At 57.4% G+C, this 19409-nt stretch overlaps 1 protein-coding gene across 1 annotated transcript; it reads right to left on the bottom strand.

Annotated features, from left to right (window-relative positions):
• Positions 1-5148: 5148 nt before the first annotated feature.
• PIM1 (Pim-1 proto-oncogene, serine/threonine kinase) lies at positions 5149-8174 on the bottom strand. Its single transcript, XM_058819344.1, has 6 exons — positions 7964-8174; positions 7767-7873; positions 7617-7667; positions 6941-7307; positions 6185-6361; positions 5149-6003 (listed from the first exon to the last, which is right to left on the bottom strand). The coding sequence occupies exons 1-6, from the start codon at positions 8043-8045 to the stop codon at positions 5852-5854; spliced, it is 936 nt and encodes a 311-aa protein (XP_058675327.1). The 5' UTR covers positions 8046-8174; the 3' UTR covers positions 5149-5851.
• Positions 8175-19409: the final 11235 nt, after the last annotated feature.

Genomic DNA, 19409 nt, shown 5'->3' with positions numbered 1-19409 from the left:
TTCAAAATGAGGGGATTTTCTGCAAAGCCGCTGGGACTGACAGCAGAGGGCGGCACGGGCTCGTTGCGATGTCTCTGCACCTGCCGGGTTCCCCGAGCTGGCGATTTCTGCCCTTTCCCTCTCCATCCATCTCCAGCCTACGGGAGATATTTCGGGGGGCAGAGCGAGCCCTGGTTCTCTGACAACCAGCCCAGCATCTCCTGCAGCTTTCGATTCTGAACGAGAATGAAACTCGAGACAGAAGAATCGGTTCCTTTTCCCATCCTGAAGCTAAAGCAGAGAAAGGAAACTTCAGAGCTGGCAAAAATATCACATTTGAGGGTACCTACATGTGATATTTGAAGGTACCCAGCTGCGGGGAGAGCAATGCCCTCCTGGCCGGAGGGGCTGGCTTGGAAAGCGAAGTTTCCAGGAAGGAGCTGGGTGGGGATGCTGCTCCTTCCAGGCGGAGTTCAAAACCCCAGGGGTATTTATCACGTATTACACATCCAACAATGTTATCACAAATCCCCTCATCCCGTAACTCGGCTGCAGACTCTGGGAAATGGGATCCATCCCCCGCGGGAGGTGAGCACGGACGGTGTGTCCGTCTGTCCGGCAGTCACTTTTAGCATCTGTGAATGGCTGCAGAGCTCCTTTGGGTCCTGCTGTCCCCTCCCTGCGGGCAGGCTGGGCTGGATTTGCTGTTCCTCCCCAGTTTGAGTGCCCGATGTTTCCTGGAGTTTTCCCTCCCGCTTTCCCACAGCAATTCGCACGTCTTCTCCTGCTCCCCGTGTTTGTTGGCTTTATCAAGGTTTTGTTTGGAAACACCCTGCTAGAGCAACAGAGGAGTGACCCTGGCGAGGGTGGGGGGCTCATTGTCTGCTCTGCCCACATCCTGCTCGCTCCCCAAAGGCGAGAAACTCCCCCGGAGGGTGAAATCCAAATCCTTGGCACTCACAGCTGCGCCTTGATTAAGTGAAGCAGGGGTTGATTAATGAAGGCAAGAACCAAACTGGGCCAAATCTGTGTGCTTTGGGGGGGATGTACACACACCTGGGCACCCTGAGAGTGTGGGTATCCTACAGGGAGCAACCTACTCCACGGAGTAACCTGGCACCGAGCCTGGGGCTGCCGTGGCACATCCCTGCTGCATGCTTGGTTGGATTCCCCCGGGGCTGCTTCTGATGCTGTGGGTCCCAGCCCTGCCTGCCCATTTCAAGGAAGGAGATCGAGAATTTGGGGTGACCTGAAGTGACATTTTGCCGCTGCTGTTTCTCTCACAGCTTTCTCAGGGGGTGAGATCTCCATCCCGACACCCGCTCGCCCCTCGTATTCACACACGTGCCTCTGTGGTATTTGAGGGCCGCTGAAGTGGCTGCTGCAGTTTGTAACAGGAGATGTTGTTTCATTTTTGGGGTTGCTTAACCCCCTCCTAACTGTTATAAACCCGGTGAGTAAGGGCACAAAAATATTGCCCTGGAGGTAGGGGACCAAAAGCTTGGAAAGGGATGAAAGAAACGCTGCCATTACAGCTTTCAAAATATGTTTCTCTCGCTGAAGCTGCTAAATTTGACTCAACTTTACACGCTGGAAAGGTTTTGCGGTTGGTTTGGGGTTTTTTATGGTGAATAAGTGTTTTTTCCTCTTTAAAACCCCCACCAACTCGCAGGCTGAGTGATGCAGTTTCGATGTGTCACGGAGGCAGGGTGAGCACAGCTCTGCTCTTGGCAGAGTCACTGCAAACCCCAAAACACGAGACTCTGCTCTGGAGTGGGGCTCCAGGTGCCTGAAACCAGCACCTGCCCCCCCGGCTGTCCCTGCAGGCTGGGGGTGTCACAGGAGGGCAGGGAAGGGACAAGTTTCACCCTGGTTTCACCCTGAGAGGGGGCAGGGCTTTGGTGTGAGCTCCTGCAGGATTCAATCCCCAGCCCAGGGGATGTGGGGACACCGGGGGATTAAAGCTGGGAGCTCCTGCTGCAAATCTCAGCCTGAGGAAAGAGGGCAGGTGAAAGGAGGTGAGCCCAGGCTACACCACAAAAGATCTCCAGCGAGTTGGGTCGCTGTGCCTCAGTTTCCCCACATGGAGATGATGCTGTTGCCACACAGGCTGCTGGCAAAGGGCTCAGACTGGTTGCCACAAGGGTTCATTCCCGGGGAGCTGGAGCCCTGGGACATGGTTTGCTGATAATTCACCCCGACCTAAGACCTCAGGCAGGAGTCGAAAATAGCTCCTGTGACTCACTGTGCCAAGAAGGCCAAAGGGTTTGAGACAGTGCCTCGGGGACACCTGGATGTTTTCCTCAGGATAGGGAGGTGGTAAGGTGCCACCTCTGAGATTCTGGCTCTTCAGGTCCCTGTGGTGAGCCCAGGCCCTGCTCCCCAGGTATTTTCTCCTTGGTGCTCATCTGCCTTTCTCCAGCCTTGGCAGAAGTTTGGCTGTTGCTCATCTCACATTCCAGAAATGATGTGTAAAACAAAAATGTCCCTTTTGCTCCCCTGGCTGGTCCTTCCTGCATCACCAAGCACCTGAGCTGGGGATGGATGTCTGCAGAAAGGCACAGGTGAGATGAGTGCTGGCCCCTTGAAAGACCTCAGTCATCTGTGGGATTCCAGTGCTCCCAGAACTGGAGTTCCAACAGCCTGAAATCTCCTCCTGGTTCTGCTTCATTATTTTTTTCACAATTTCTGCATTGTGGGTGCCTTGTCTACTGACACAGGGGCACAAGAAAAATTTGTGAAAGGGAGGTGGGAGAGCAGTGCTGCCTCTGAGTCACCTCCTAATGGGTAACTCCTGTGTTTTCATCCTTTCCTGTCCTCAAAGTGCAGGAAATATCCCCTCAGTGAGGAAAAATGAGGGGTGAAAAAGGCTTTTCTTTCCCCTAGGCCCTGAGTGCAATGGTGATAGGCAGCCTGGAGGGGAGAATGGGTAACTGATGCTGTAACTGCCCATCTTTGCTCTCCCATCACCCCTGTGGCAGAGACCTGGGACATGAATCTGGTGGCTCTTGTCCTCATGAAGGTGTCACTGCTCAGGATGGTGCTCAGGGAATCAAACATGCACTGATCCTTTAACAGAGAGGCTTGGGACACAAATCTGGTGGCACTTACCCAGGTGCATGTATTGCTGCTCAGCACTGTTGGTGCACTGGGATCACACACACACCAGTCCAACACTCAGACAGGACAATCCCCATGGCCAGCAGGATCTTGGGGACACTCTGGCTCTGTCCTGTGCTGCAGCACAAACTTGGGGGTGACAAAATCAGCAGCCACAGGCGGAAACCGAGGGACTATCAGCAGCCAGCTCCACTTGGGACCTGCAGAGTTTTCTAAGAAACACCACAACAGTCGCGAGCGCTTACGGGAAGGGTGGGCCGGGCTGCAGCGGGGCTGTGATCGTGCTCAGGGGCACGCTGCCCACACGAGGGGCTCCAAGGGGTAGCTGGAGGTGTGCTGGGGATGTTTGTGTTCGTGTAAGAGCAGCTTCCTGGATGGTCTCGAGTGGAAAAGAGAGCGAGGAGGGTAGATCTAAACCGCATCTCAAAATAGGCCCGAAGTTTGACGGCGTTTGGAGCTGTGCTTCCTGCTTCGAGCAGCCCCAAGGAGATGAAAGATGAAGCTGAGTGAAAAAGGAAAAAAAATAAAACAAGAAATAAAAAAGCAAAACAAACAAACCAACTTAACACTTTCTTCACCGAGGCAGAGACACAGGCATGATAGCAGGTCACTCCACGAGGCTGGGATGTGGCTCCAGGAGCCCTCATTCCCTCCTAGCAGGTTTATGGCTTGGAAAGCAGGACAGGAGAGCCCTGGGTGAGCTGGGGAAGGGATTGCTCACTGGACATGGGGATATTAAGGAAAAAGACCTGGAGGAAGCCAAGGAAAGGAGGGTCCTGTTGTGTCAGATCTGGCCTGGGCATTTGCAGTCACCTATAAAAAGGGAAATCTGCCCCTTCCCTGGAGCTGACACAGCCCTGTGCATGCAGCAGCAGCTGCTCCAGGTCACGCAGAAACCGTCTCCAAAATTCAACACATGTAAACTAATTAAAAAAAAAAAAACCCAAACCAAGATAAGAAAACGCACAAACAAACATCCCTGAAGTGCCGCAGAGCTGGAAATGGGGTTTGACAGTTTGGAGGGTAAAAAACTCGACCGCTGCTGACTGATAGTGACCGACTTCTCGTAATCCTCACATCAGCTTCCTCTGCTGTGCTGCGTTGGCCGGGCCGGAGGTGGGGACAGCCCGCTGGCAGCTTCCTGCACCCACCAGCCCCGGGCATGCAACACCAACAGAGCCGGAGCAACAGGATCTGCCTTGCCCAAATTGAATTTGGCTGACAACATCCGGCGTTTCGTAAGCAAGCTTTGATGTTTGTTTACTCGCCAGCTCCAGCACATGCTCCGCACCAGCCTGAGGATGAATGGGAGAAAAGGGCTCAGCACCTCTTTGATGTCTCCCAGGAGAGCTGCCAGTGCTGGAAACACCCCGTGGAGGGCAGTCCAGATCCATCTGGTCCCAGTTTGTGCTGGGATGGGATTTTTGGAGTCAAGGTCCCTGGAGTAGCCATGGTGTGGTCACTGGTGCCCCACAACCCCCAGCATATCCTCCATCCCACCCCACAACAAAGGAATGTCTCCAGCACAGCAAGTGTTTTGTTTTTATTTAAAACTGCATAAAAAAAATAAGATTTCTCAATTCCCCTGTACAATATTAACTATTAACAAAACCTGCTGGCTACACACGTGGTTACAGGTACAGACTGGACAGTGCAGACAGCCTGGGCCAGCCCCCCCCTCCCCAGCCCCAAAAAACAAGACACCCGTGGAAAAAACCCAAATTCATCTGCAAACTGAGATCTGCACATGGCAAGGAAAGAACAGCACCCAGAACTATGTACACAGACAGCTGGGGAGAAGCTGCCACCCCACACCTCCACCAGACACCCAATGGAAACACAACAGGCCCAGGGATGGACACAGGACAGAAACAAAGGGAAAACCTGAATGGAAAACTGGGGGATCAGCAGCTGTAGAAGCAAGGCATGGGCTGGAAACCCACATGAATTATAAATAAATAAATAAGTTATCCTAGCGGCCAGAACTCTTCCTTTAAGAAACAAAACAAACAACAAATTTATGAAAATAAATTAAAAACAAAAACTGGAAATGAGAAAAAAAGGCAAAAATGTTATCACTATTCACAACTGTACATCAAGCTTTGCTCCTGTAGAGCTATGTACACATTTACAGCTGTTGGTTTGCATTGTTTGTGCATTTGTGAGGGCACAGAGAAGCAAAGAACCCCAGAAAACCCATGTGGGATGGAGGCACAGGAGGCGAGGCATAACCCACTTGGTTCCCAAGCATCTTCTGACCCATTTCCTTTTTGAAAAAGAAAAAGGAACTACAGGCCCAGGCGAGTCAGAAAAGCAGCACTGCAGGAAAAGTCAAGTGTTTCCTGCAGCACAGCTCAGATCAAACAGAAGGCACACAAGCAGGGGACAGGGAGAAGGGACAGCCACTTTGCCACAGGCCCTGCCCTCCCCACAGTTTTCCCCCACTGAAGCTTTTCTTGCAGTCAGGTCATCCAATTCAGCAGATCAAGATGACACTTGAGAGCCTCCAAAACCAGTCCAAAAAAAAAAATTACTGTAAAATCTCAGAAGAGACAAAGTTCAGATGGAGTCCAGGACAGTTGGCTTGGATGGTGGCTACCAGAACTTGGAAGAGCAGGTCCTGAGCCCAGCTCCAGGGCAGGATATGCACATTCCCATCTGAGAACATCTGAGGATCCCTGCTCAGTGTTATGGTCAGGATGAAAAAGTCTGGTTTTCTTTGCTTCTTATGACCAGGAGCTGCATGGAGCTGTTACTTGTCAGGCTCCTGGATCAAACTGTGCAGGGTGATCTCAGCTGGTTCCAGGTGAATGTCCTGCAGCCAAGAATGGTTGAAAATATCTTCCAAGGACGGCCTGTCCGAGGGGCGCATGGACAAGCACCACTTGATGAGGTGCTGGCACTCTGGGGAGAAAGCAGCAAGCAATGATCAGTCAGAGCAGGCTCATATCCACCTTGTGCCACCATCTGAGCCGTGCCCACCCTCTGCTTGGGAAGAGAGCAGCATGGCAGCACATGTGCCCCTCCTGCAGAGCTCCCTGGGAGCTGCAGCCTCCCCCGGGCACATCCCAAGCCCGGTACCCACCGAGAGAAATGCGCCGTCGGAAGAAGAGCTGGCCCCGGATGATATCCTCATCCTGCTCGAAGGGGACATCCCCACACACCATGTTGTAGAGCAGCACACCCAGGGACCAGATGGTGGCTGAGTGGCCGTGGTAGCGGTGGAAGCGGATCCACTCCGGGGGGCTGTACACGCGCGTTCCTGCGGGGCACAGCAGCTCGTCAGCCCTCGGCACAGCATCCCCGGCACCCGGCGTGACCCGCCCGCCTTCCCGCCAGCACGTGACTCTTGTTTACAAACTTTGGGTTGTAAAAGGAAGGCGCGGGTGCCAGAAGAGGGCAGCAGGGCCCGGGAAAGGCCCGGCCGTTACATGCGAGGAAAAAACCCACCTACGGGTGGGGAAAAAAACCACGCCTTCCCCCCGCTCCGCGCAATGGTAAAAAAATAAAATTTAAATTATAAACCAAGGCAAACAAGAGGAGAGGAGCAGCCCCAGCCCTTCCGCACCTGCAAACTAAACCGGCCGGGGCTCGGGTTTTGCAAACCCCCCCTCCGCTCCCCCCTCCCCAGGGTGTTTTTGTCACGCTGGCTTCCCCCGCCCCAGCCCGAGCCAGCCCGGGTGACGGAGGCTGTCAGCAGGGCCGGGAGCCGGCTCCCGTTTCACAACATCCTCCCCGTGCCAAACAGAACTTGGCAGCGGCTGCAGAATTCATGCCGGCCACCCCCGGCACGGGGAAACCTCCGGAGCCCGGCCCGGCCGCGCACCGGCTATGGGCTCACCGTCAAACTGCGTGTAGAGCGTGTCCTTGAGGAAGGTGCCCGAACCGAAGTCGATGAGCTTGAGCTCGCCCGTGGCCAGGTCGAGCAGGATGTTCTCGTCCTTGATGTCGCGGTGCAGGACGCCGCAGTTGTTGCAGTGCCGCACGGCCTCCAGCACCTGGCGGAACAGCCCCCGCGCCATCTCCTCGGGCAGGAACCCCCGCTCCGTGATGAAGTCAAAGAGGTCCTGAGACGGCTCCGGACGCTCCATCACCACCACGAAGCTGTCCGGGAGCTCGAACCAGTCCAGGAGCTGGATGACGCCGTGGAAGCCGGAGCCCACCTTGTTCAGGAGCACGATCTCCAGAGGGACGCGGCTACCGCCGGGCTGCGGGGGCACCACGCTGCCATCAGCGGGGCTGAGCCACCCCCGCCCGCGGCAAGCCCGGGTGTTCCCCTGCCCGCACCCACCGATCCGGGGGATGCTCCGGTGTCTCCCTGCCCGCTCCCACCGGTGCTGGACATCCCGGTGTCCCCCTGCCCGCCCCCATCGGCGCCAGGCATTCCCGGCCCGGGATGCTCCGCGTCCCCCGGTGACCCCGCACCGCTCCCCCCGCGCCGTCCCGGTTTCCATCCTCCCGTCTCTGCTCATCCCCGCCCGGCACGCTGGCTTCTCCCGCTGGCCCCGCGCACTCACCAGCTCTCCCCACTGCGAGATGCGGTCCCGGGCCACGCGTTTGATCGCCACCTGCGAGCCAAGGGGAACGGCGGGATGAGCTCGGCGCCGGGATGAGCTCGGCGCCCGCGCCACCGAGCCCCCTCCCGCTCCGCCCGCCCCGCCACTTACCGGGGCGCCGTCCGAGAGGCGGATCCCCGAGTAAACGCTGCCGAAGCCGCCGCTCCCCAGCAACGGGCCCACCCGGTACAGCTGCTCCAGCGGCTCCTTCTCCTTCCCTGTGGACGAGACCCGCCCGTCAGCCCTCCGCCCGCTGCCCCGGCCGGCCCCGAGCCGGGACGGGCACCCCCACACCGGCCGTCCCTCACCTGGCTGGATCTTGGCGGGGTGCAGCTCGCCGGCGGTCCCGGAGCGGAGGTGCGCCAGCGAGGTGATTTTGGAGAGCAGCATGCCGGCGTTGGGGCCGGTGGCGGTGCTGGGGCCGGTGGCGGCACCTGCGGCGGGGCGCGGGGCCGGGCAGGGCTGTGAGGGCGCTGAGGGCAGGGCAGGGCGGGCTGCGGGCGCGAGCGGCCGCTCCGCGCGAGGCCCGGCCGCGTGTGGCGCGCGGCCCCTGCCGGCCCCGCGAGCCGCAGGGGCCGGGGGCGGGGCCGCACGCCCCGCGGGGCGTGGTTACGCATCATAACCACGCCCCTCCTAGGCCCGGCGGCCAATGAGGAGCGGGCGCGGCGGCGGCGCGCGCGGGCAGCGCTGCCCGGGCGGCCCCGCGCGGTCACGGAGCCCCGCCCACGGCCACGCCCGGCGGCGCCGGTTCGCGCGCTGCGTTTTCCCGGGAATCGCCGCTCCCCCGTGCCCGGCGTCCCCCGGGCTCGCCCCGCCGCTCCGCTCTTCCGCTCTTGCTCCATCACGCGCCAACCAGCGCGTGAACTTTTCCCCTTTCCAGTAAAAGTGGCCATGTGGCCCTTCCAGCTGCGGGCTCTTGACTAATATCGCTGTTTTTAGGGTTTTTTACCCTCCACCCCCCCCACACCCCGTCTTCTTTTTTCCGCAGAAGTCGCTGGCTGAGATGCCTCCCCGAGTTCCAGAGATAAGATAAATAATTTACTGGATGGAGATCTCTGATTACTCACTCTATTAGCATTTGGAGCAAAGAGCTACAGCCACTGGGAGCTGAATTATTCCAGACAAAGCCCATCTGGGCTCCTGCTCCTAAGCAAGACCGAAGAGTTCCTGGCATCCCACACATACTTGTGGGATGAATTGCTTGAAATCGAATGGGGCTTACTGGAAATGCTGGTGAGATCCTATCCCCTTCAGTGTTAAGAAAAAGGATTAAATACAACCAAGATGCACCCCCCAAACTGGGGTTTGGAGCTGTGGCCCAGCCCTTGCAGTGACCGGGAAGGACTCACCACCACAGCTGCTCCTTTTAGATTTACCCAGAATGTGACACATCCTCTTTCTGGGGCTGAGCCAACCAAAAACTGGAAAATCTTCCTTCCGTTTTACCCAGAAAGTGACATTTTTTATTTAGGGAAAAGTGTGGAAAATCTGACGCAGCACCTCCATTCCTCTTTGTTTAAAATACATAATTGTTTAAAAAAAAAATTTCATATATTGTTGTTGCAATTCGAGGTGATGCAAGCTGAGAGTGGGGCAGAGGGGCAGGCAGTGCCTTATTCCCAGCCCCGACGCCTGGGCACATTTGGGACAACTGGTTCTGCCAGTCCCTGCTCAGCCGTGGGATGAGGTGACTTAGCATTTGGCCCCGAACTCATTATCAAATTCCTTGCCAGGATGATGAAAGGCACCGAAGGGGACCTGTTGACAAACAGAGCTCGGCCTGGCTTTCCCGGGGCTGCCTGTCCCTGACTCCTCAGAAGCAGCTCTGCCCAAACCTGCTCATTAGCGTCGCAGGGAGCAGCAGCGTGCCTTGCAAGCGCCATGAGCTGGGGCCAAAATCATCCTCGTGCGTGAACCTGCCCAGCTGCTGCGCTGAGTCAGCGCCGGCTCCTCCTGCTGGCAGCAGGGCTGGGTCCCCTTGGGTCGGGGAAACCCCTCCTGGCCGAGGAGAGCTCAGTGTTGGGTCCCTTTGGGTCAGGGAAATCCCTCCTGGCAGGTGAGGGGAGCTCTTGGAGCAGGGAAACCCTTCCTGGCAGAGAGGAGCTCAGGGTTGGGTGCCCTTGGGTCAAGGAGACTCCTCCTGGCAGAGGGGAGCTCAGGGCTGGGTCCCTTTGGGTCAGGGAACCCCTCCCAGCAGAGAGGAGCTCAGGGTTGGGTGCCCTTGGATGGAGGGAATCCCTTGGATGGGGAGAACCCCTCCTGGAAGAGGAGAGCTCAGGGTTGGGTCCTCTTGGAGCAGGGAAACCCCTCCTGGCAGAAAGGAGCTCAGGGTTGGGTCCCCTTGGATCAGGGAAATCCCTCCTGGCACAGGGGAGCTCAGGGTTGGGTCCCCTTGGATCAGGGAAATCCCTCCTGGCACAGGGGAGCTCAGGGTTGGGTCCCCTTGGAGCAGGGAAATCCCTCATGACAGAGGGGAGATCAGGGTTGGGTCTCTTTGGATGGGGAAATTCCTCCTGGCACAGGGGAGCTCAGGGTTGGGTGCCCTTGGATCAGGAAATCCCTCCCGGCAGAGGGGAGATCAGGTTTGGGTCTCTTTGGAGCAGGGAAACCCCTCCTGGCAGGTGAGGGGAGCTCAGGGCTTGGTCCCCTTGGATTTGGGAACCCCTCCTGGCAGAGGGGAGCTCAGGGTTGAGTCCCTTTGGGTTGGAAAACTCCTCCTGGCAGAGGGGAGCTCAGGACTGGATCCCCTTGGATTTGGGAACTCCTGCTCCCTGTCCTGGCCACGTGCAGCTGGGAGGCAGCCACACTTCCCAGCCATGTCCATCTCTCTCCAGATTCACCCACCCAGATGCATTCCTGTTCCCAAAATGACACCAAAGCAGGGCAGGGAGCCACCTTTCCCCCTCAGACACTCACCTTTCCCTGCCAGCCCGGGTGAGGCCATGGGGATGTGTCAGAAATTCAAACTAAAACAGAACAAACCCCTTCCTGCTGCCCAAACCCAGTTTGCCCTCATCCCTGGGGATCTCGTCTCTCCCCATCCCTGTTCCCCTGGGGTGAAACCCGCCGAGGATGAGGATGAGGATGGTGGGTGCAGGACAGCAGTGACATCCCTAAACATGGGGAATGTCCTGGAGGTCCTGCCCTGGCCAGAGCTCAGAGCTGCTCCATCCATCCTGGAGCATCCCCAATTCCTGCCCTAAGCCCTCAGGGAGCAGTTTGCATCCCGGAGGAGACTCCACAGCCCTTGCAAGGAGAAAAAACCCAACCAGAGCCGTGCTGGGGGAGAAACGGGACCCTGGGGTGGCAGGTCTGGGGGAGAGGAGCTCCCAGCAGACATCAAAAGATCAGTTCTGAGCCCTGCAAACAATCCCGGCAGCTTTCAGGCTCTTCAGCGGCATTCCAGTCTAACCGGGGCTGCCTTGCATGATAATCAGGCTTAATTACTGCTTTATCGCTTGATTGCCGTGCTGGGCCCGCGGAGCTGCAGTGTTGCTTTCGCAGTTTACTTTTTGTATTTCCTCCCCCTCGCCTTCCCCGCCAGCACAATTAGCAAATAGGTGAGAACGGGGAAGGGCCGGGGCGATGCCCAGCAGGGAGAGAGAGGCTCGGGGGTGAGGGGATTGAATTCGGGTTTGCACCGATGTCCTGGAACAAACCAGCAAGGTCAAAGCCCCACGGGCATCCCCCGGTGAGGATGCGGGGCCGTGAGTGCCGTGACACACGCGAGGGAGGGCCGTGGTTCCCTTTGAGTCACTGCCTGACCTTGGCTGGGTCTGCCCCTGGCTCCCCCAGCTCGGGGAACCGGCTGGCCCAGGGCGTGGGGCACCCAAAATGTTCCCAAGATGACCCCAGATGTTCCCAAAATTACCTTAAATATTCCCAAAATTACCCCAGGTGTTCCCAAATTTACCCCAAACGTTCCCAAAATGACCCGCGGGTCCCCAGAGGAGCCCAAACCCTTCCTTGATAAAAGCTGGGGAAAAAAGGGATTTGAGGCATCTCAGCAATGCCCCATGAGGAGGGCACCAAACCCTTTGCCCACCTTGGCTTGTCCCAGCCTGGCAGAGCTGGGAGAGGAGAGGAGAGGAGAGGAGAGGAGAGGAGAGGAGAGGAGAGGAGAGGAGAGGAGAGGAGAGGAGAGGAGAGGAGAGGAGAGGAGAGGAGAGGAGAGGAGAGGAGAGGAGAGGAGAGGAGAGGAGAGGAGAGGAGAGGAGAGGAGAGGAGAGGAGAGGAGAGGAGAGGAGAGGAGAGGAGAGGAGAGGAGAGGAGAGGAGAGGAGAGGAGAGGAGAGGAGAGGAGAGGAGAGGAGAGGAGAGGAGAGGATGCTCCCACCCACCTGCAGTGAGCGATCCCTGGTGGCACCGGGTTTGTGCCACCGCTGGGACACCCCCTGTGTGTCACCACCTGCTCTGAGTCACCCTACAAACACTGTCAGCTGCTCTGGGGTCTCTCTCACATTTGGAAATGTGGGCACGTTCCTGGTGTGGCAGTGAGGGTGAGGGACATCCCTGTGGGATGAGGGTGCAGGGTGTCCCCCCAAGAGAGGGGAGGTCTGGGGTCCCCTGGGTTTGGATCACGAGTGCTGTGAGCCATGAGGCTCTGCCTGGGTGCTGCTTTCCCTCCTCATCCTCATCCTCAGCGTCCCCCCAGATCCAGCAGGGACCACAAGGTGACACCTTGGGGACCACACGCCACATCCTGGGGCTGGAATCTCCCGAGCACAGGGAGGAGAAAGGTCCTGGCTGGACCTTTCCTGCTGCAGATCCCCCAAACCCCCTCAGCACCCAATCCCAGGAGTTTGGGTGCCAATTCCCACCAGACAGTGATGGGAGCAGGGCAGGAGGTGCTGAGACCCATCCTGTTCCCCGGGTGCGGATTTCTTCTTAATAATTGTAATTTTTTAATTTGTGCGGATTTCTTCTTAATAATTGTATTTTTTTTATTTGTGCGGATTTCTTATTAATAATTGTATTTTTTTTATTTGTGCGCATTTCTTATTAATAATTGTATTTTTTTAAATTTGTGCGGATTTCTTATTAATAATTGTATTTTTTTATTTGTGCGGATTTCTTCTTAGTATTTGTAATTTTTTTGCAGATTTCTTATTAATAATTTTTTTGCGGATTTCTTATTAATAATTGTATTTTTTTTGCAGATTTCTTATTAATAATTGTAATTTTTTTTAATTTTGGCAGATTTCTTCCGAAAAATTGTAATTTTTTTTCTTTTTTTTTTTTTTTCTCTTTTTTTTTCTGTATGCTGGCTTTTTCGCGGGCTTTTTGCGGCGAGGTGTGCGGGGAGGCGGCAGCATGGCTAATCTGCTTTGTGAATAGAGCCTGCCGGGGGGGCGGCCGAGGGGATCGGGGAGGTGGAAGGAGCCGCATATTTGGGATTCCATCATCTGGGTGGGCTCCTTCTCCCCAGACTCTCAGGATGTGGGAAATGGAAGATGAAAGGAGCTGCATTTCCAGCCTCTCGGGTTACAATGTCTAAAGCAGAAAAGGGGTGGTTGGGGAAAGAAAGAGGAAGAAAAAAAAAAAAAAAAAAGAAAAAAAGAGAAAGAGTGGGGAAGGGGGGGAGTGGGATGCTACAGGGAAACCTGGGTTGGGAAATGGCCCGGGTGGGTTGGGGCAGGGAAGGGGGCGGCTGGGGCCGAGCCGCTCGTGTTTCACATCACGTCAGGGCTGAGGAATTTCCTCTGCTCTGGGGGTGCCTCGCAGAGAAAAAGGGGGAGGCTTTAGGGTTAGCTGGGGATGAATAATAGCCAAGAGAGGGATTAGGAGTGTTACCCAGGGGCTGCTGTTTACAAGCAAACCCTCCTGCCGGGAGCAGCAGGGGAAAGTGGGATGCATCGGGGTGATGGTGGGGTGATGGATGTGCCACCCACATCCCACATCCCACACATCCCACATCCCACATCCCTTCCCCAGAGCACAGGGGGATCCCCCCAGCCCCTCAGCAGGGTCCCAGCACATGTGGCGCGTCCTGGGGTGCCCAGCCTGCCTTCCCCACCTGTCCCCCTTCTGTCACCCTGAGCTGCAGACACCCAGATCCTCCCTGTGAGAATCCACAGAGGATTTGTGTCACCCCTGGAGAAGGAGCAGGGGGAAGGGATGCATGGAATGGGGAGGGGGCACAGAGACACAGCCTGGTGTTTGTACCCTGCTGGGTGATGGGAGCCAACCGCTCCAGGTTGTGTCCCAAAACACCTCATTTCCATTTCCCCTTTATTTATTCATTTTCATTTCCCCTCTGTTGTTACCCTGGGTGATGCAAGGTGGAGGTGGGGAGGAGTAAAGGGAGCCACATTTCTCCTGTGTGGTTCCACATCATCCTAGGACAGTGGGAAGGGATTGTCACAGGGTGGAAGTGCAGCCTCCAAGCTGGGCCCAGGGAAACTGTGGGATCCAACCCTGGGATAATGGCAGAGACACTGGAATGTGCTGTGGGCAACTGGGCTCCACTTCCAGGGTCTGCTCTCCCTGATTTAGCCCAGGGAAACTGAGGCACGGGAAGCCCCTGTGAGGCTGGAGTGGGGAAATGAGCTTATTCCAGCCCATAAAGGGGATGAAAGAGCAACGGGAAGGTGGCTGGAATCAGCTGGGTGCTGTTTGGAGGAGGCTGGGCTGGTCCATCCACCCTGGTGACACCCCTGACCATGCCTGGGGACCTGGACCTGGCCCAGTGACAGCGCCAGGGCCCGGCACCACTTGGGGGACACAAAACAAATCCATGCCCAGGCTTAACAGGTTTCTTCCTGCAGAGCATTTGCACAAGAAAAGCACATTTTAATGGCCATAGAACAAAGTCGGTGGCTAACTGCGGGCAGGAGGGTGCTCAGCTCTCCTCTTCCCCCTCCACCCTGCCTGTTCCCAGGTACATTCCTGGCATTGCTCCGTCCTGGAGTGCAGGGAGGGCCCTGACCCCCTGAGCATGGGAAAAATGCCTGTCTGCGTGCGGGAGAGGAGGCGCAAACAGTGCGGGGTGAGGAGGTCAGCCGGGAAATCCCTTTCATCTCCTGCCGGGCCCTCCCGACACGCGGCCGTGGGGTTTTGTGGGCAGAGGGAACAGGGGAGGCTCCCGATGGTGGAGCTGGGCTGGAGGAGGATGAATGGCCACGTGGGGATGGGATGGGATGGGATTGATGGGATGGGGTGGGATGGGATCCATGGGATCCATGGGATCCATGGGATCCATGGGATGGGATTGGATTGATGGGATGGGGTGGGATGGGATGGATGGGATGGGATGGGGTGGGATGGGATGGGATTGATGGGATGGGATGGGGTGGGATGGGATGGCCTGGCCAGGTGACAGTGGCCACCCCAGGATGGGTGATGGATGTGGTGTTTGTCCCCTTGTGCCACTCAGGTCACCGGGCCCTGCCACATGCCAGGGCGAGGGGGCAGAGGGGACCCCCACACCCCACAGCACCCCTGGCACACAGGCACCAGCTCTTGGTGCTGGTGGGTCAGCCCAGTTAGTGACAGGGAGGTTCCCAGTGTCACCTCAGAGAGCTCTGAGTGACAGAGGGACTGGACTGGTGCTGTCCCATCCTGCAGAGATCCCATGGATCTCAGCCGATGAACAGGACAAATTGGTCGTTGGCCATGATTAGGATGAGTAGAGCGTTTAGGAAGAATAGTAGGTAGGTGAAACATTTTGTAATGTAGGGGTCTGAGGCCATATATCATGTTGCAAATTGTAGGATGGACCATGATACAAACAGTGCAGTGGGGAAGAAGGTAAGAGAGTAGAAGTCTATTTTTAGGCTGATGGGGATTTTGAAGTTTATGATGAACTTTCATTCCCAGAGGGTGGTGAGGTTTTCTGTTCTGGAGTGGATGTAAAAGCCCATCCCCACCTGCAGGAGACCCGACACTGCTGCAAAGGCTGGGCCTGGCTCTGCACCGGGGCTGCTGCAGCAGGAAAAATCTCCTGGCAGGAGCACAATAAAGGCAGGTCCTGCTCTCCCTGTTTGGCAAAAACCTCCTGAGTGGAGGAGAAAGGGAAATCCCTGAGGAGCCCGGGAGATCCCGGGGCCGTCCCATCCTCTGCCGCATTCTGTCCCTCCTCTCTATCTCTGTGTCCCACCTGGACAATTACAAACCTCTCCCTGCGGTTTGAACTCTGCCATCTCTGTCCCAGCAGCCCCCCCTCACCCGGGGCCACCATCGTCACCGCTGTCACCTGCCCTTGTTGGCCAAAGGAGGAGTCGGAGCCAGCCCAGCCCGGCCCCGTGCGTGCGGAGCCGGATCCGGCCCGGCTTCCAGGAACCGGGGCTGTGTGTGTGTGTGAGTGTGTGTGTGTGTGTCCGTGTGTGAGTGTGTGTGTGTGTGTGCGTGCGCTCTGTGTTGTGTGTGTGCGTGTGCGTGTGTGCTCTGTGTGTGCGCTCTGTGTGTGTGTGTGAGTGTGTGTGTGTTTGTGTGCTCTGTGTGTGTGAGTGTGCGTGTGTGTGCGTGTGTCTGTGTGTGCGCTCTGTGTATGTGTGTCTGTGTGTGTGTGTCTGTGTGTGTGTGTCTCTGTCTGTGTGTCTGTGTATGTGCATGTGTGTGCACGTGTGTGTGTGTGTGTGTCTGTGTGTGCACGTGTGTGTGTGTGTCTCTGTGTGTGTCTCTGTCTGTGTGTCTGTGTGTCTCTGTTTATGTGCACGTGTGTCTGTGTCTCTGTGTGTGTGCCCGACAGCTGCTGCCTGCGGTGGCATCCGCTCCCCCCGGTGTGCTCAGCTCCCCATCCACCCTTCTCCCAAAGCACCCACTGCTCTGTGGGACCCAGCTCTGCCCAGCGGTTCCCCAGCGTGGCACCAGGGCTGCTCCTGCCTGCACCAAGCAGATGGTAAAACACGGCCTAACGAGATCAGAGATTAATCCCCACTTTGCTTCCAAATCGCATAATCGTGTAATTATTGCCAGTATCGGGGAGGAGCAGGCTCCTGCTTCCTCCTGGGCCGCTTTGCATGGCAGCGTGGTGTCAGGGGTGGGATCCTGCCCTGCTGCAGTGCAGGGCACTGTGGTGACACTGTGGTGACACTGCCCAGTGTCCTGCTGGGTTATTGCCTCCAGCTCAGTTTCCAGTGTGAGGTGTTGGGAGAGGCCCAGGTGTGTTTGAGCAGCTCCCCATCACGCCCCCATCCCCATCCAGCCTTGCTGTGGAGTTATCCACCTTGTGCCAGGGCAGGAAACACATCCCAGAGCACCTTTCCACAGGAGCAAACCCAGCCCAGAGACTCCCAGTTCCCACCAGTAAGAGTCCCTGGGGTGGAACTGGGCTGCTGGTGATGTGATGCTGCTCTATGCCCTGCACAGGAGTCAGGTGCCACCAGCACCACGCACTGCTGCCCCAGTACATTCTCTTGCTTTTCTGGGAGAGGAAATGGGGAAAATCCCACATTTAGGGCAGCACGTGTGGCTCTGAATTCCTGGGTGGCCGTGGCAGGGCCCCATTATCAGCAGGCCTCACTGTTTGCTGGAAAAGGGCGGCAGCGGGGCTGGCTGAGCCCACACTTCCTTCCTTTCCTGGAAGCCGCTCGCTGCGGCGTGACGCCCGCTCTGATAACAGCTGCTTTCACAACACGGGCTGGGCTGCCTCATCCCAGCTCTGCCACCCTCCTTCCCGCCCAGCAAACAGCCACTGCCTTCCCTGCCTCAGTTTACCTCCTTTCCAAGGTGGGAACGCAGCCTGGAGTACTGCAAGAGTGAGGGTGTGGGTGTGTTCCACTGCGGGGTGGAATGAAATGTATTGGGCCTCAGCCTCACTGTCTGTCCATCCATCTGTCTGTCTATCTATCTATCTATCTATCTATCTATCCTTCCATCCATCATCTATCCATCGTCCATCCGTCCATCCATCTGTCCGTCCATCTGTCCATCCATCCATCATCCATCCATCCATGGACCCATCCATAGATCCATCCATCCATCCATCCATCCATCCATCCATCCATCCATCCATCCATCCAGGAGAACTGGGGGCTCCTTCTCCACCTTGGCAGCACCCAGGGAAGGGCTCCTGAGCTGTGCTGACCCTCTCTGCTCCCCCTGTTCCCTGGAGAACCTCAGTGCAAGGTGCAGATGGGACAGGAGTGGCCTGGGGGGTTCTTTGTCCCCCTCATGCCCAGGGCAGAGCATTTGGTGGCTCCTGTGTGCTCCCAGGGGCTGAGCAATCTCAGCTGCCATTGCAGGGGAGTGGCAGGCAGGGTCCTGCCTCACTCAGGTGTGCCCAGCACCGTCCCCTCCCTGCGTGGTGGCAGGTCCCTGCACGCCCCAGGAGCCACCGCTGCGGGTCAGGGAGGGACAGGCTGAGGGGGAAACTGAGGTAGGGGTGGGAATGCCATGACTTGCCCGAATCCTTATGGAAAGGGACCCAGCAGCTGCTCCCTGGACACTGCTGGTGTGCAGCTCTGGGTGTTACATGGAGCCCAGCTGGTGCTAACAGGGTTTGGAAACCTGGCAGGGGCTGGTGCTGAAATCCTCCCAAACCCCACTGGGATCCACTCTGCACTGTGCAGGGGACAGGATCCCGCCTGTGCAGGGGACAAGGATCAGCATCAGGGTCTGGGGCTCCAGGGACCTCCCTGTGAGCCTGGCGTGGCCGAGCTGAGCTCCTGGGCCCATCCAAGGAGGAAGTTTGCAGGGTGAATTCCAGCAGACAGGTAAACAGCAGCCAGATGGGACCCAGCTACCTGCCCAGAGCCACCCTGCAGGCTGGGTTTGCTCAGCCCCGGTGTGTGTTTGCTCTGGGGAGGGTTTTCCCTTTGCTGGACGTCAGCAGCGGGGCCAGGACGTCACCCCAGCAGCTCTGCCGGGCTCCTGGTCACGCTCCTGGCCAGGTGCCTGATCCGGGGCTGCACTGCCCAAAGTGCCACTGGTGCCCAGCCTCACCCCCAGGTGCCAGTTGATGACCAGGGCTCCTCTGACACGGCCAAAAGGGCTGGGGGTGTTCAGGTGGGGGTCCTGGCCTCACTGCACCCCTTTGGAACTGAGGGGTTCTGCTGTCTCACCTGGCTCAGGCAGCAGAGGAGGCTGGCAGAGGGTGCCAGGCATGCCCTGGCACACGTGCAGGAGCACCTCACACCCAGCCCTGCTCTGCAGTGCCACCAGGAAAGCTCCCAGCCCTGTTGTGAGATCCTGCCTTGGCTCATGCAGCTTGCTCAGCTCACCCTGCTGCTGCTGCCACACCCAGCCTTCCCTGCTCCCGGGGGAAACTGAGGCACGGGGACGGCAGGATGGCTGCAGGGACATGGACTGAAGGTCACCAAGCATCACCCACCCATGGAGCAGCACTTCATCCCAGGTGCTGCTGTGTCACCCAGAGCCCCGGGGCTGCATCACTCCCAGCCAGGGGATGCTGCTGCTTCTTCTCCAGGTTTCCATCTCTCCCCATCCCTGCAGGCCGAGGTGGGCAGCTCTGGGGCGCCGTGCCCACCGCAGCATCACCGCAGCATCACCGCATTCGCTGCCCTTTTTGTGGTGATGAATAATGCAGAGCCCGGCCCCGAGGGCTCCTGGCTGCCACAGGAGGAGCCGGAGGCCGCTCCCTTCGCCCGCCGGGGCGCGGAGGGGAAATGCCGGGTCAGGACCTCGTCAGCGTGTGTTTACTGTGTCAGGAGAAGCCGTAAATTCACTCGCTTTAATTGAAAGCCGGTGCTGTGGGTTTGGCTTAATCCACCCTCCTCCTCCTCCTCCTCCTCCTCCTCCATTAGATAACGTCTCGCTGAAACCACTTTGCAAGCTGACGGCATTCCTGTGTGCT

Source organism: Ammospiza caudacuta, chromosome 24 (assembly GCF_027887145.1).
Source record: "Ammospiza caudacuta isolate bAmmCau1 chromosome 24, bAmmCau1.pri, whole genome shotgun sequence".
Taxonomy (NCBI): Eukaryota; Metazoa; Chordata; class Aves; order Passeriformes; family Passerellidae; genus Ammospiza; species Ammospiza caudacuta.
This window is presented reverse-complemented; position numbering and strand designations above follow the sequence as displayed.